This window comes from Pteronotus mesoamericanus, unplaced genomic scaffold, assembly GCF_021234165.1.
Source record: "Pteronotus mesoamericanus isolate MK-2021 breed Mesoamerican mustached bat unplaced genomic scaffold, CSHL_Meso_final contig_82, whole genome shotgun sequence".
Lineage (NCBI taxonomy): Eukaryota > Metazoa > Chordata > Mammalia > Chiroptera > Mormoopidae > Pteronotus > Pteronotus mesoamericanus.
The window spans coordinates 6120273-6135315 of NW_026555265.1; the positions used below are offsets into that span (position 1 = coordinate 6120273).

Genomic DNA, 15043 nt, shown 5'->3' on the forward strand with positions numbered 1-15043 from the left:
AGCCTTGGAAGTAAATCCAAGTATTAGCAAATCTGATTTAAAATGGTCCTATTTTTTCTCAGAAAAAAAGTAAAATCATCCTAAAGCATCACTAAATAAGAAAAGTAAAAGCAACCAAATGACCAAAAGATGTCAATGAGGCAATTAAGAAATCAGAGCTATTCTGAAATTAAGACAATGACAGGTTGAAGCAAAGGCTCCTCATTGTCCCAGTATCATTCTGCCACTCTCCCCAAATCATTCAACATTTACTTGTTAGGTGGCCATCCAGAAAAAAGACTACATTTTAGCCTTCCTTGCACCTAAGTGTGGCCACCTGGCTACGTTGTGGCCAGAGGGGTTGAGATATCATATGGCAGCTGATGGGGAGCATGTTGAAGAGAATGTGAGCACAGGCTTTTGCCTCCATCTCCCTCATCTCTCTCTCTCTGCCCTCTGACTGGAATGAGGATGCAAGCTGGGTCACGGGTATCAAGGCAGAGCCAGGGCCATTGTGTGAGGTTGTGCTGATGCTCCATGTACAACACACCAGGGGGAGAGGCACTAAAAGCTGGGCACAGCCCGGCTCCCAAAGAACAGGAAGAACACAGTAACAGCCCCGGAGAAATGACACTAGATTTGGTTTGTGAGAGAATAAAACTTCCATTTAATTAAACTGCTCTTCACAAAGGTTTTATGTTATATGCAGTAAACCGAATTCAACGTATACAACTAGAAATGTCCAGTCATCTCTTCCCGCATTTTTACTGATATGTAGCAATAAATGTAGAATGAAAGCAGCTCCAGGAACATGATCATCGTGTACATTTCTTTCCTAAATGTGTATGGACTCAGGAGGAAGCCTGACTAACCAAAGTGCAGTTATGATTAGAATGGTAGGTTATAGGTGTTTCTTTTCTTTGGCTGGGGGAGTGGGGGAGGGGCAGTATGAAATACAGTGGCCATAAAAGGAATGAATAAAACACAAAGATATTCTCCTTTTCCTTTTTACTTTCTGAAAGTTGTTAATGAGCATACTATATTTGCATAACAACCAAAAAAAGTCAACTTAAATGCACAAATAAAGATGCAAAGTTAAAAGGAAAATTTGTCCAAAACATCACTTTTAGAATCAATATATTTGCCTTTGGAAAATACAATCTATTTCTTAGGCACCTTCTGCCTAACCCTACAAGGAGGCACATTCCTGCTTCTACTTCCAAGGCTCCAGGAGTGTTTTTGTCCTGCCTAACCTCCACCTCGCATCTCAAACGGTCTGCACCAGGCCTGGGCCTGAGGGACCTCTTCACATAGTCTTTCCTATGTAATATTTCTTTTTGTGGAAGTGGAAGATCGTTCCCTAAATCCCAACAGCATTTCTTGCAATGTGTAATATATCTTCTTACATTACATTACTTCTAATAGTAAACATCTCATATCTCCAAGAATATTATAAAGTTCTCTGGAACGGATAGTTCTTCTTTGTCTTTATACTTATCTATTCATTCATTTGTTCACTCACGTGTTCACTTACTCATTTGAAAACTGATTATTGTATATCTTTGTGATATGCCAGACATTGCACAAGATACAAGGAGATATGAGGGAAAAAGGAAAAGACAAAACATGTTCTGTTCATTCAAAAAGTGAGATAACCATGGATAAGAGATGACAGAGTAGAAAATAGGCAAATGTAATACAATGGGACAATTTCTAGGGGAGAGAAATGTATGCCACGATAAAGTGACAGAATGCTTAATTCTACTTGAAGGAAGTCAGGGAGGCCCTCACAAAAATACTGAGTCTTACTTTTTTTTTTTACAAGAACTAATAGGCAAGTTTCCAGACATATAAGGACATGGAAATTGCGGGGAGTGAAGGGCAAAGAAAACTACGTGGGGCCCAAATTAGTGAAAAAATATTGCAGAAAGGCAAGTTCAGTTTTGTGTGGTTAAAAACACAAGGTGTGGACCAAATGTCCCCATGGATGTTTGGACAGGAACAAATACCAAAGATCTTTTGGCATGAGCCACACGTCTCTGTGACATTTGGGACAGGACCAAATATCCACTAATCATGTACAAATAAAATGTATAATGTATTGCAATGCACTGCCTCAATTTTCTCATTTTCTCAGACAAGGAGCCTGAACTAATGTTTTAAGTAATTATTTGTGACATTTAAAGGAGAAGAATGTTACAGTGGTACATGGCCAGACCACTGTTACTTTCTGAACCTATTACTAAAAAACCTGTCTGAATGCAGTAAATGTGGTCACTCCAATGACAGTATCATCCTTTTTAAGAAAAAAGTTGCAAAAATATGGGTTTACTCAGCATAAAATTTATTCCACTGTTCAACTTGAAATGTCACATATTAGATATCCATTAAATATAATTATATTAAATAATGAAGGGAGGGGAAGTTATAGGCTCAGTGGAGAATAAATTTAATTCTATAAATAAATACTTATTGATCACAGTATAGCATACTATTTTCTTTCCTCAAAAATACAAAGAAAAATTAATAGATTATACTGTTAGATAAGTTCACAAAGATGTAGAGATTAGGACATACACACATTTCTAAAAGTCTTTTGAAAACTTTAAAGCACTAAAATAGTACCCCTGGTTTTTTAAGGCTATAGCCTGAAATATTACATTATTGTGTACAAAAAAGAAGGAAATTATAGTACAAATGGCAACTGTCACTACTTCTCCACTTTCAGGAATTTTCTACCTTTCCATACATATTCAAGCAGTTTTTTTCTAAGTACCAAGTATTTGTAATATAATTTTCTATTTTTTAATATATAGAGGTACTATTGTGCTTTTTGTTTTGTTATGATGTGTTGCACTCTAAGGAAAATCTACTGAGTGAAAGGATAAGGAGAAGAATTGGCATAAACACACTGATCAGAGTCTTAAGAAGAAAAGAAGTTCATTTCATACCTTCAATAGGTTTTGGTACAAAATGTGATGAGGGCTTGGTTTTCTTCACTCTGTTCCCCTTCATAATTTGACCTTCCTTATTGAGTCCCAGAAACCATGCTCGGCCTGATTCTTGCTGACGGTACAGTGTGGAAGAATAAATCACATAGTAGTTTTCAAACACAGATTCCTTAAATTTGCATTCTGGAGTGAAAACATCCTGCAGAAAAAAAAATAGAGATACAAAAGAGAGAAAGAATTTTTAAATGAATCAGCAAATGCTTAAATACAAGGAACCTGAAACATAGGTCCATTGTTAAGAACAAGTGTGAGGGAATTGCACATAATTTCTATTAGCTCTTGGTTACAAAGATTGATCGTGCAAAATCAAGAAACAAGATTTACTTTCTATACAGCCTCTACCCTACAGATCACAACTATATAGGCTAAAGTTACTCATTGGGCTAATATCAAGACTATGCCCAGGTACCAGTATGTTTTGTAAATTTAGGAAACTGGCCATTGTACACTTTAGTGGCCCTTAGTATGTAAAATGTATCCTCAGGAAGCAAGACCAAAATAATAACACACACTTTTTGAAGGGTCTATCCTAGGTGTGCAACCACTTTTGTTCCTCCAAGTTTTACTTGCAAAGTGTATGTCTTTCCTGTATAGTTACTATAATTAAGTTGTCCCTTAATTCTGGTTTATCTTTTTCCTGTTCTTTGCAGACCCGTATTTCCTCTTTACCATGCCAGCTGTAATAATCCCTGGGACGAATGTGAAATGAATGAATGGACACTCATTGCATTGCAGCCCCGGTCTCCTCGCTGTTTCTCAAAAACAACAAGGATAACAAATTTCAAGTCCTTCCCAACCTTTGTTTTTGAAAACCTCCTTGATAACATATTAACACAGCTTGATCTCTCATTTCATTAAGGTCACTGCTCAAGTGTGACTCTCAGAGGTCTCCCCTGACGATCTTACATAATTTAGCAAAGTCCTCCCAGTCACTTTCTAATCCTTTACTTTGCTTTTTTCTTCATAACATTACGTCACATTATATTACGTATGAATCTGCTTAAGCTTCTTGATGGTAAGTGCTGGAAATTGGTTATATTCCCCTCTTATTCTCAACAGTTCTTAGAATTAAAAAAAAAAAACACCCAACTATTTCAACAAAATAACTTGGTGAAAAGATATCATGAGACCTGGATTTTTATTTTTGCATATCTCTAATTTGTGTTGAAATTGGGATCCTCTTAGCTTCCCTCTTCCCCTGCATGTAAAAGAGAAATGTCTGTTGAACTAGGCAATAACAGGTGTCCCTTTTGACTTAAGTCTTTTATACCTTTATCATCCGTATAATTTCTTGAAATTAAGGGGTCAATATAAAAATATTGAGTTTTTTTCAAAATTAGGGCTTACATACCAAAAAATGGTAATAACATATTATTAAGAAAACAAAATGTGCAACATAAACAAGAATATCATCAGAAAAATAAAACTTAGCTATTATGTTAGTAATTATCTCTCTGTGATATGTAAGAGTTATTGACTTTTCAAGCACATCCTTGCTACAAAGGATCCTCTCAGTTTGATTGTTTCCCTTTTCAAGTCAAAATCCAAATCTAAACTCTTTTCAGTGTACAAAAGCACCTTTCTTGTTTACTGTGCAGTCTTGTTTATTTGGGTAGTACATAACAAAAAAAGGAATAAAAATTTATTATTTCTAAACATAATTTATGTTGGACAAGTTCAGAGATAGATATTTCTTTTGATTATATAACCTCTGAATATTTGTCTGTGAAGCTTCTAGTTTGATAATTTCATTAATGGCTTTTAGGCGCACAGAACTTGAAAATCTTTGGTTTGCTTTGTAAAGTGTACTGTCAGACATAATAATATTAAATCAAACAAGAGAACTATTGGTTTCCATCCTGGCAAGAGGCAAAGAAAATGCTCAACTATATTATCTCAAATGAAGCATTTTTTAAAAAGTTGCATTGCTTTTACTAGAACAAGTCTAATTTTATAACTCAAAAAAATACTCTGCAGATATAGAAATCTTTATATACTTTTTAGATAAATTTTTACTGGAAAACAAGCTGATCTGTCTAAAAATAAATGTTCTTCGTTAACATATTCTTTGCAGTATCTTACAAAGCAACGAAGTAACTTTATATCATCATAAAATGATAAAAACTGTGGTATATAGGAAACAATTGTGGAGGCAGATAGACAAACTCAAATCCCTGATTTTAAAACTTGGAAAAATTATTTAATTTCTCTGAAGCTCAGTGTCATCATCTGTGAATGAAGACTGATGGTACCATCACTCTAAGTTTGTGATTATTAAACAAAACAATAAAGGTGTGCTTAACAAAGTATCTGGCATATTACTCTCTTTCTTACTTCTAGTTACATTTTTCAGGTACTATCTGATATGAGAAAAAGTTATCCTGAGTTACTTTACTTGTGGAATCTAAATAATGTATCCTGAGTTTCTCTTCCCTAAAAAAGGCTATTCAAGGCTATCTTGCTTAAGGTTAATTTGATCATCTATGAGGAGAGCACACAAATAAATCTGATCATTTCTCTTTTTTTGGTAGAGGATATTTTTGACACCGCTTTAACAGAGACAATGAAAACAGGGAAATTGTAAAAGACTTCGTTTACTTTGGTTCAGTCATCAATTCAAATGGAGACTGCAGCCAAGAAATCAAGAGAAGGCTGAGCCTCAGAGAGCATCAATGGAAGAATTAGAAAAAATCACCAAGAACAAATCTGTGTCATTTAAGACCAAGGCTAAGATCTTCTGCATCCTTGTATTCCAAATTATTATGTACAGATGTAAAAGCTGGACAGTGAAGAAGGCTGATAGGAATAATAAAAGGATTAATTTGAGATGTGGTGTTGGAAGAGAGCTCCACGGATACCCTGGACTGCCAGAGAGACAATCAGGTGGTTCCTAGAGCAAATTAAGGCTGAAACATTGCTGGAGGCAAACGTGACAAAACTCATTCTGTCTTACTTTCCACATACCATGAGAAGGCAGGGTTCTTTGGAAAAGATAATGTTGGGAAAAACAGAAGACAGCAAGAAAGAAGACCAGCTATGAGATGGATTGACTCCATAAAGGAAGCCTGAGTTTACGGAAGCTGAGAACGGCTGCTGAGAACTGGATATTGTGGAGATCGCTCACCCATATGGTTGCTAGGAGTTGGAGCAAACTCAATGGCACTGACACACACGTTTTTGACATGAACCTGAGATAAGTGATGTAATTTTCAGGTTCTTAACACCTCCTAATAAGGCCCAATATCACACAGCTGTTGGACTTAGCCCCTGGCCAGAAGCCTATGAGTATAGAAGTGGGGTGGGCGTGGGCTGTGGGAGGCCCGAGGGTGAGGGGATATATCATATCACAATTCACTGCTATCATCAAAATGAATTCCAAGAGTCTGAATGTTCTGGGGACAGACAGCAATTACTGGAGGAACTGTGCAGTTCTCTACTAAAATCATCATTGATTCTTATGAAGTAGGCATTGTACACAGTAGGCCCACTATGCCTGAGTTTGAAAATCAAGGCAACTACACTGAATACCCCGTACACATTTATGAAGGAACACGTGAGCCCCTTGTGCCTCAGTCTCTGTCTTTTTTTTCTGTGGATAAGAATGAAAGTAGAGGATGTTTTCAAATTCCCATACTTCAATTTAAACTTTGTAGTACCTTTTAGAAAGTCATTTTGAATACTCTAATGGGTCCCAGAATCATCAACTGAGATTGGAAATGTGTTTTTTTACATGAAAGTTTCCTATTTTTAAAACTCATGTGCCAACATCCTTGAAATCATAATAACTGGTATCACACATAACTTTCTGATATAAACAACATAAAACTGTGCAAACACATGAGGCAATAGTTTCCTGGGACTTGTCAACTGGAATTGCAGGGTTTTGATCTTCAAGAGAAAGAAAACATATAAGGTAAGCACCACATTAACCCTGGCTTTCTGCAAGGGGCTCTTTTTAACCCTGGAATGGAAGGGTGAGGCTGAAGTACAGCACTTTCACTTTCCTTAAGATGAGGAGAAAGAAATTGGGGTTTGGCGCTATAAAGGACCTTGAATATGTGGATAAAGGTTCCAGAGGAAAGGAACCTGGTGGAATGGAGGGAAGACTCAATGGGAATTCCCAAAGATCCTGGGCTTATCCATAGGCTGCACATGTTCAAGACAAGATTCCTCAAAGCCCAGCATAGAACAGCTACTGCAAATGGAGAGCTGATTGAAGATTCCAGAGATTGTTCAGGGCTGCGATATGATGAGCTTCTAGGCAAGCCAAAAAGGAGAGGCCTTAACAAGCACATTGGACATTCATTGAAAAGTCAGAAAACAACCTTAGATTAATGATCACACCTAACTAAGGTCCCTCCACCCCCAAACCCCAGGACAATAGACAGCAGTAAAAGAGTCAAGACCTAACACCTCTGCCGCCAACACACACACACACACACACACACACACACACACACACACAGCCTGATAAGATAAAGAGAATCTACTAGTTATATCTCTAAATGCCAAAAAAAAACAAACCCACACACTCTTTGTCAGAGAATAATATAATACACTCTACAACATATTATACAAATGTCTAACATAAGATAAAGATTACAAATCATGGATATAAGCAAAGCAATGTAAGCAGTCAATACAAAAATCAAAAGATCACTCAGGTTTAGAATTAACAGCTCCTATAAATATGTTATAGGACTGAAAGAAAAAGGACATAATTAGTAATCAAATAGGAAATATCAGCAGCAAGATTGGAAATGATAAAAAAAGAACCAAATGAAAATTTTAGAACTGGAAAGGACAACATTTGAAGGAAAACAATGCTGGATGTATTTACTGACAGTCTAGAGACTGCCAAATGAAGGCACAAATGTATGTGAAGGCAAACTGGTTGAAATTACCCAGGCTAAAATACACAGATCAATAAAGATTTCAAAAAACAAAGAAACAGACTCAACCAATTCACAATATTAAGCACTCTAACAAAAGTGGAAGGAAAAGAAATAAAATAAAAGTGAAAAAAATGAATAAATAATGGTTAAAATTTATCAAATATGGTGAAAATAAAAATTCCTACAGATCCACATTGAATAAGTTCAGCAAACTCCAAGCAGGATAAAAACACCAAAACTCTACTCAGGCACATTGCAGCCAAACTGCTAGGATGTAAAGATAAAGAAAAAAAATTAAAATGAAGCAAAGAGGAAAAAAACATACATCAAACATGTAAGCATTGAAGGCTAGAAGACAATAGAATGAAGTCATGAAAGTGCTAAAATAAAAAAAAAAACAATTGAGCCCATAATTTTATATCCAGGGCATATATCCTTCAAAACTAGTAAGATAAAGTAAAAATATTTTCAGATAAACAAAATGAGTGAATTTATTTCTAGCAGACTTACATTATAATAAATGCTAAAAGATGTTATTTGGGCTGAAGGGAATTTATACCAGATGGAAAACTAGGTTATTCAGGAAAGGATAAATAGCACTGGAAATCACAAATATGTTCATAAATATAAAAGCACATACTTTTTCTTCTTTTAATTTTAAAGCAAAAATAATAACATTGCAGTGAGAGTTATAATGCAAAACAAAAACATATATACTGGGTTGGCCAAAAAGTATATTTTTTTCCATAAAACAAAAAACACATTTTTCTTTTTAAATTTTTTTGTTGGTCTTCAAGTACAGCTGTCTCCATTCCCCCCTCCCCGCCGACCACTACGCCCTGCCCGACTCATCCCCACTTCCCACCCTCAAACCCGCCCCTTTTGGCTTTGTCCATGTGTCCTTTATACACGTTCCTTGATGGCTCTTTTCATTTTCACCACTAACTTTATTGATTTGGATATTTTGAGTATGTCGGCTGTTCTCCGCTGTTGGTTTCTAGTGGGTAGAAGCCAGCGGATCTGCTAAATGTGTTCCAATGCATAAGACAGCCCCACAGCAAAGAATTATTTGGCCAAAATGTCAATAGTGACCAAGAAACTTTGCAAACCGCTTTTGACACACTTGATCAGTCACAGCACCTTCTCCATACACTGCACAAATCTTTTTTGTGTGTTTCAGCTGAGGTATTACCTTTCTTGAAATAATAAAGTATAATAGTCTAAAAATATTGCATATCTTTTTTCATCTTCAATTTTAAAATGGCTGCACAAAATTTCACCAATTTTGCTGTTTTTTCAAATGCATGCTGATATGACAGCTGTCACAATACAATCTAACAAAATTATTTTGAATGAAGTTAGAGACCACGAAGCATTACTAGAGCCATTGTATAGAAAAAACTAAGAAAGCTTTTGGCCATCCAAACATATATATATATATATATATATATAAAATGTGTATGTGTGTATATATGTACCTTATATACATAATGCATACAATATTGTATATATTAAACTATACACGCACACACATGCCTTTGAAGAAGGGACAGGGGTTTAATTAAAATATATTGTTTAAGGTTCTTATATTTTATGTGAAGTGTGTTAGTATTAGTTCTAAGTACACTGTCTACAGTAAGAATCTCCATTGCGCTTTTAGAGCAAAAACTATACATTCCAGTTAAAAGGTGGAACCTGTTATACTGAACAAAAATGTAAAACTCTGTTCATAGATGATACCCTTAAGTCTCATAGAGGTTGAAAGTAAAAGTATGGAAACGATATATCCAAGTCAATTGTAAGCGTAAGAAAGTAGACATGGCTATATTAATAACAGAAAGATGATGCTTTAAGACAAGGAGTATTATCAGAGGTAAAAAAAATATTTCATAAGGATTAAGGGTTAGAACATCAGCAACCTAAACATAATTATCCTCCATATGCATGAACCTCATAACAGGGCTTCATAGTACAGGCAGCAAAAAGTGACATAACTGCAGGGACACAGCAAATAAATCCACAATGGTAGTTGAAGATTTTAATACTCTTCACTCAGCAATTGTTAGGCCACATAGAAAATTTAGTAAAGATGTAGAAAATGTGAGTACTATCAAACAACTTGACCTAATTAATATTGTAGAACACGACACAAAACAACAGAGGAGTCTTTTCTTTTGAATGAATGTTGAACATTTACTAAGATAAATTCCGGCCCATCTTAAGGTTCTTATATTTTAAGACTGGTATCTTACACAGTTCATTGACAACAACAGAAGTAAAGTAGAAATTAATAAACATTAAACATCTTAAAAATCCCTGAATATTTGGGATTAACAACAAAGAAGAAACCATAAAGAGCAGTAAAAATAGTTCTAACTGAACAATAAAGATACACAAAATATCAAAATTTGTGGGATGCTGCCAGAGATTGCTATTAGGAAATAGTTTTAAATACTCATATTACAAAGCACATATGCTTTGACCTACTTCTGGGGATTTTACCTTCAGATATGGTAGTACATGTGCAAAATGCAGTATGTTCAAGATTATATTCATGGTAAAAATGTAATATCTAAATAATGAAAACAATAAAATGTCCTTCATTAGGGGATCAGTTAAATAAATTCTGGCATTTCCACATGATGAGATATTATACAGCTGCTGAAAATAATAAAGCAGCTCATTATGGTTTGCTATGGAAAAATCCACCAGATGCACTGTTAAATAAAAGAAGTAATCTGTGTGTATTTGTATTAAATATACCACATGCAAAATGCAAGCATGTATGCATTTGTTCACAACATGCTACCATTTGTGTTCAATATGCACATACAGACAAATGGGTATTTTTAAAATTATGTTTAGGAAGTCCCCGGAAGAACACACAAGGAGGTGGCAATAGTGTTTGCCTTCTGGGAAGGGATTCAGATGGTTGGAGAATAAAGCTGTAAGAAATAAGCTTACCTTTCTCTATGAATGTATTATTGATTCCAACAGTAAATTAAATTAAGGGGAAAAATCCTCTGGTCAAGTAAAATTAATCTACTAGCTAAATGTGGCTTTCAGACTTCTAATACAGAGTAGAGCTGCAAAAACAGTTCTATATTAAATGTGATAAATCTTAGACTCTGAAATGTGAATTTACTTACACAGGCTTACACAACAAGCAAAAGCCTCATGACTGTAAGAATAAGATCTCTTGATCCCATATAAAAGAATTGTACTTCTTGTGAAAAATTACTAAAGGAAGAAATCAATGAAACTCTCATTATTTAAACAGCTGCAAATGGACTAGTTGAGTGAAGGAGAGAGTGAGAATAAACCTTATTACTTTACTTACCCCATCTCCCATGTCCTGATGATTAGACCACCAGAATAACCTTGGGACTCAGTACTTGGGGAAATATATATATATCTACATAGATGTTTAAGATTTTATTTATTTTTATTTTTAGAGAGAGGGGAAGGGAGGAAGAAAGAGAGGTAGAGAAACATCAATGTACAAAAGATACATCGGTCAGTTGCTTTTCTCATGCCCCCAACTGGGGACCTGGTCTGCAACCCACGCATGTTTTCTGACAGGGGATCAAACTGGTAACTTTCTGGTTCTCAGGCTGGCACTCAATCCACAGAGCCACACTATATATATATTTAATCCTCACACTTATTTGGACTCCCCCCATTTCATTTTCAGCCTTCCCATGATTTGGATCAATCCCCAAATCCAGAGGACCTAAAATTTCTCCTCCAATACTATTTGAACTTCTGATCAAAGCTGGCATAAATATTAAACATTGTGGGCTTTCCAGACAGCAATGACATGTCACCTGTGAATGGGCAGTTAAGGGCTTTTATTGGGGGTAATGTGTCACTGTAGGCCTGCTGTATAAACCATCTCCTCTGTCACCGAAGAGAAACAAACCCAGAATTTGCTTTTGTTGCTTGCTCATTGGGTTCAAATTACACTTCCATTTAAACATCTTCCTGGCAGTGATTACAATGCTCAGTGACTGAAGCATTTCTCAGTGAGAAGCTTATGAAATGGTCAATGAATGAGAAAGGCAGGCTGGGATGCACCGCGACTACAGAGCACCTGTGAAGCAGGAGCGCTGTGAAGTTGCTGGGAAGTATAGCAGACACTGCAGACCCATTTATTAATCTGGGAGAAATGAAAGATTAAAAACGAACAGAGAGAAATAACTCTGGTATCCTGCAGGTACCCAGTGGGTGTGAGTAGACCAAGACCTGACATTATATCCCTACCTGAGCTAGAAAACCACCTCTCCCTGGTGTGTTCTGCTCCATCTCAATCAAGCCTACGTGTTCTGTCATACCAGCCACTTTCATTTCAACAGCCTAAAGAATACACTGCTAGACAAACGTCCTGATAGTACTCAAAAGCTGGAGCCGTGGTGTTTTTTTTGTTTGTTTTGTTTTTTGTTTTCAATCTGCTTCAAATCTTCTTGCTGTGATGATGAATAATTCACCACTAAAGAGGGATGAGGAGAGGGGCCTAGTTTACCTTATGAATGTCTCTAAAGGTTACTGAATACAATTTCCCTCTATCATGTTTTGAGTATGTTATCATTCAGACAAAGACATGAAAAGCACACTTGTTTGATTTCATGTAATGTCCCAAAAACTAATGAAGGCCATATGCTCGGTCCTTATGATGAACATAGAAGTCTTGGAGTAAATGTTTAGCCCAAACCTCCATTTTGCAGGCAATGAAATCAAGGTCTCCAGAGGGAGGAAATGTCATAATCAATATCATGCTACTAGGTATTATATGTATTTGCAAATATGACCTTACTAAGTACAATTTATTTGAAATCAGGGTCTTTCCTTTATTTCCCCCTTTACTCCTGCATAGCACCTGGCACCTGGTAGCTTTGCTGTAAAGTTTCTGAATGAGTGAATGAGTGGACGGATAGAGCCTATTCCAAAGAGTCGGAAGAGTTTGATGCAATAGCCCTTGTAAGGTTTCACAGGCCTAGTACAGATATCTCCCAGAGCTAAGTTTCCGTTGAAACAACAAGGAAACAAAATTCAGAATCCAATTATTTACATTCTCTTATTCTGTTTGTTTTATAAATGAAACTTACAAGTTACAGCTAATAGTCAACACAGTAATTTCCTACAGGAATCCTCATTTATTCTTTTTAGAAAATACACATATATGAACAAGAGAGAAACATTTTTTAAATAAACAGAAGTATACATTCTCTCAAGGAGCCTATAATACACAGATAGAGGTGTGAATGCACATTCTTTTTACATTTTTTATGAACTTACAAAAGATAGAGGTTTCATGGAAGGTATCTGTAAGAGATACGATTCCTTTTCTGAATTGACAAATAATTACGTAGAAATTCAAATACATTTTAACTTGATAAAAGCCATTAGACATGTTTTAAGCAAAGCAAACAAATGCTGTTCTGGGCCTGGAAGAATATAAGTAGAATGCTAATGCTTCTTTTTGATATTAATTATTTCAAAAATACATGTGAATCATTTAAAAGAAAACCCATTCTTTTGATGGAACGTAAAATGTCACAGTTCCTCTTCCGTCCTTGTCTATATACCCCCAGTTCTTTCATAAAGTCTTACATAAAATGTTGCTTAACACTTAGAGAAGTGTATGTGTTCTTTTTCTGCACGTATTAACCGAACTAGTAAGAAGGCTATACTTCCTTTTTATATATCAGTGTATTCGATTAAAGTCTTGTTCAGGAAATGTCAGATGAATAAAGAATTTTATTTTTAGATCACTAACAACAAAAACCATCAATTCAATTTCTCTTAAATTTTATTTTATGAAAAGCCATATTATCTGAAAGGGAAATAATTTGTATTCATTTCCTGTTTTGATTTTTCTGCCCCTATGTAAAAAGAGAGATGAAAACAAAAAAAGTTGAAATTTTTAAAAATAATTAAAAAGCCATTGCCTAGGATGAGTCATATCTCCTTTTCTGTTACTCTCAAATTCTCTTAACCCACCTACAAATTCAGTTTCAAAGTTTGGGGTTCTATAGATATAGATTGCCCAAGGGGCGAGGGTGGGGAGATGAGCGGAAAAGTAAATAAATATTTATATTCATTGATAGGCAAAAAAGGCCAATAAAAGGACAATAAAATATTTTTAAATGTTGATGATGAAAATGAAAATGAAATTAAAAGATTAGAAGATGAATTAGCATGGATTGGACTATTTTCAGGGGTTAGAAAAAAAACAAAATTTGGGGTTCAATTGTTGATAAGCAGTTAGTATTTGTCTTTGGTTTTCCCTGAAATATGTCAAAGGTGTTCAAAGAGTCTTCCCTCTTTGGAGATACTGGTATTTTGCAGCTTAGAGTTTGAATTTTTTTTTCTCCTTAGCAGAAGTCTTAATTATTAGAGATTAAACTAAAAAGAAACTTGGAGTTTTCTAAACTATTTTGTAAAAAGGGAAAGACAGCATTGGAAGCCAACCTCAAAACTGCTGCTGTTTTCTTCACTTGAAGCCAAGTGGCAAAATGTCACAGCATCTCACCAATTTAGCTTGTATTTCGCCTGAATAGAATCTGACCATTTTCCCTAATGGAATCAGCGTGAAAATTTCTAGCATTCAGCTTTTGAAAAGCTGTATTTAAAACAACTGTGTGGGAGAGCAGAACAATATGTGAACGAGAGAGCATGCTAGATTCGACAAGTTTTAGTTTCCGACACATACAGTCTTTGTTTGAGCAAAGGCAAAAATGTCCATAGCATAACTTTTAAAATAATTTCTCATAAACAGGTCAATAAAACTGTAAGTAGATGTTTGCCTGCATTTTCAAGTTCAATGTATATTTTATATGAAAATAAGCTATAGATGGGCCAGCCAAAGTAGGTAGAGAAAGGGAAGGTTAATGCAAGGTCAACAAAATAACATATTTGGTATTTAATTCCCAGATAATCAGTGAAATAATTAGATAATCCATGTATTCTTCTGGCTAACATTTAAATTTTGTATGTGTTATAATCAGTTAACAATATAGAAACTAATAGACAGTCCTTGTAGTCAGAGTTTAAAACGTTAGAAGACATAAAATCAAATAGTAAAATCTCTTTGTTGAGTAAGGATCCGGGTCAAGAAGATCTTTCTGGAAGAGACTGTATTTGACCCTGGAGTAATGC

At 35.3% G+C, this 15043-nt stretch overlaps 1 protein-coding gene across 2 annotated transcripts in view; it reads right to left on the reverse strand.

Annotated features, from left to right (window-relative positions):
• FGF12 (fibroblast growth factor 12) overlaps positions 1-15043 on the reverse strand; it is a 492718-nt gene that overhangs the window by 16405 nt on the left and 461270 nt on the right. For both annotated transcript variants that reach the window (XM_054585132.1, XM_054585131.1), the window contains one exon: positions 2931-3129. In XM_054585132.1, coding sequence (XP_054441107.1) covers positions 2931-3129 — 199 coding nt within the window. The remainder of the gene's footprint in view (positions 1-2930; positions 3130-15043) is intronic.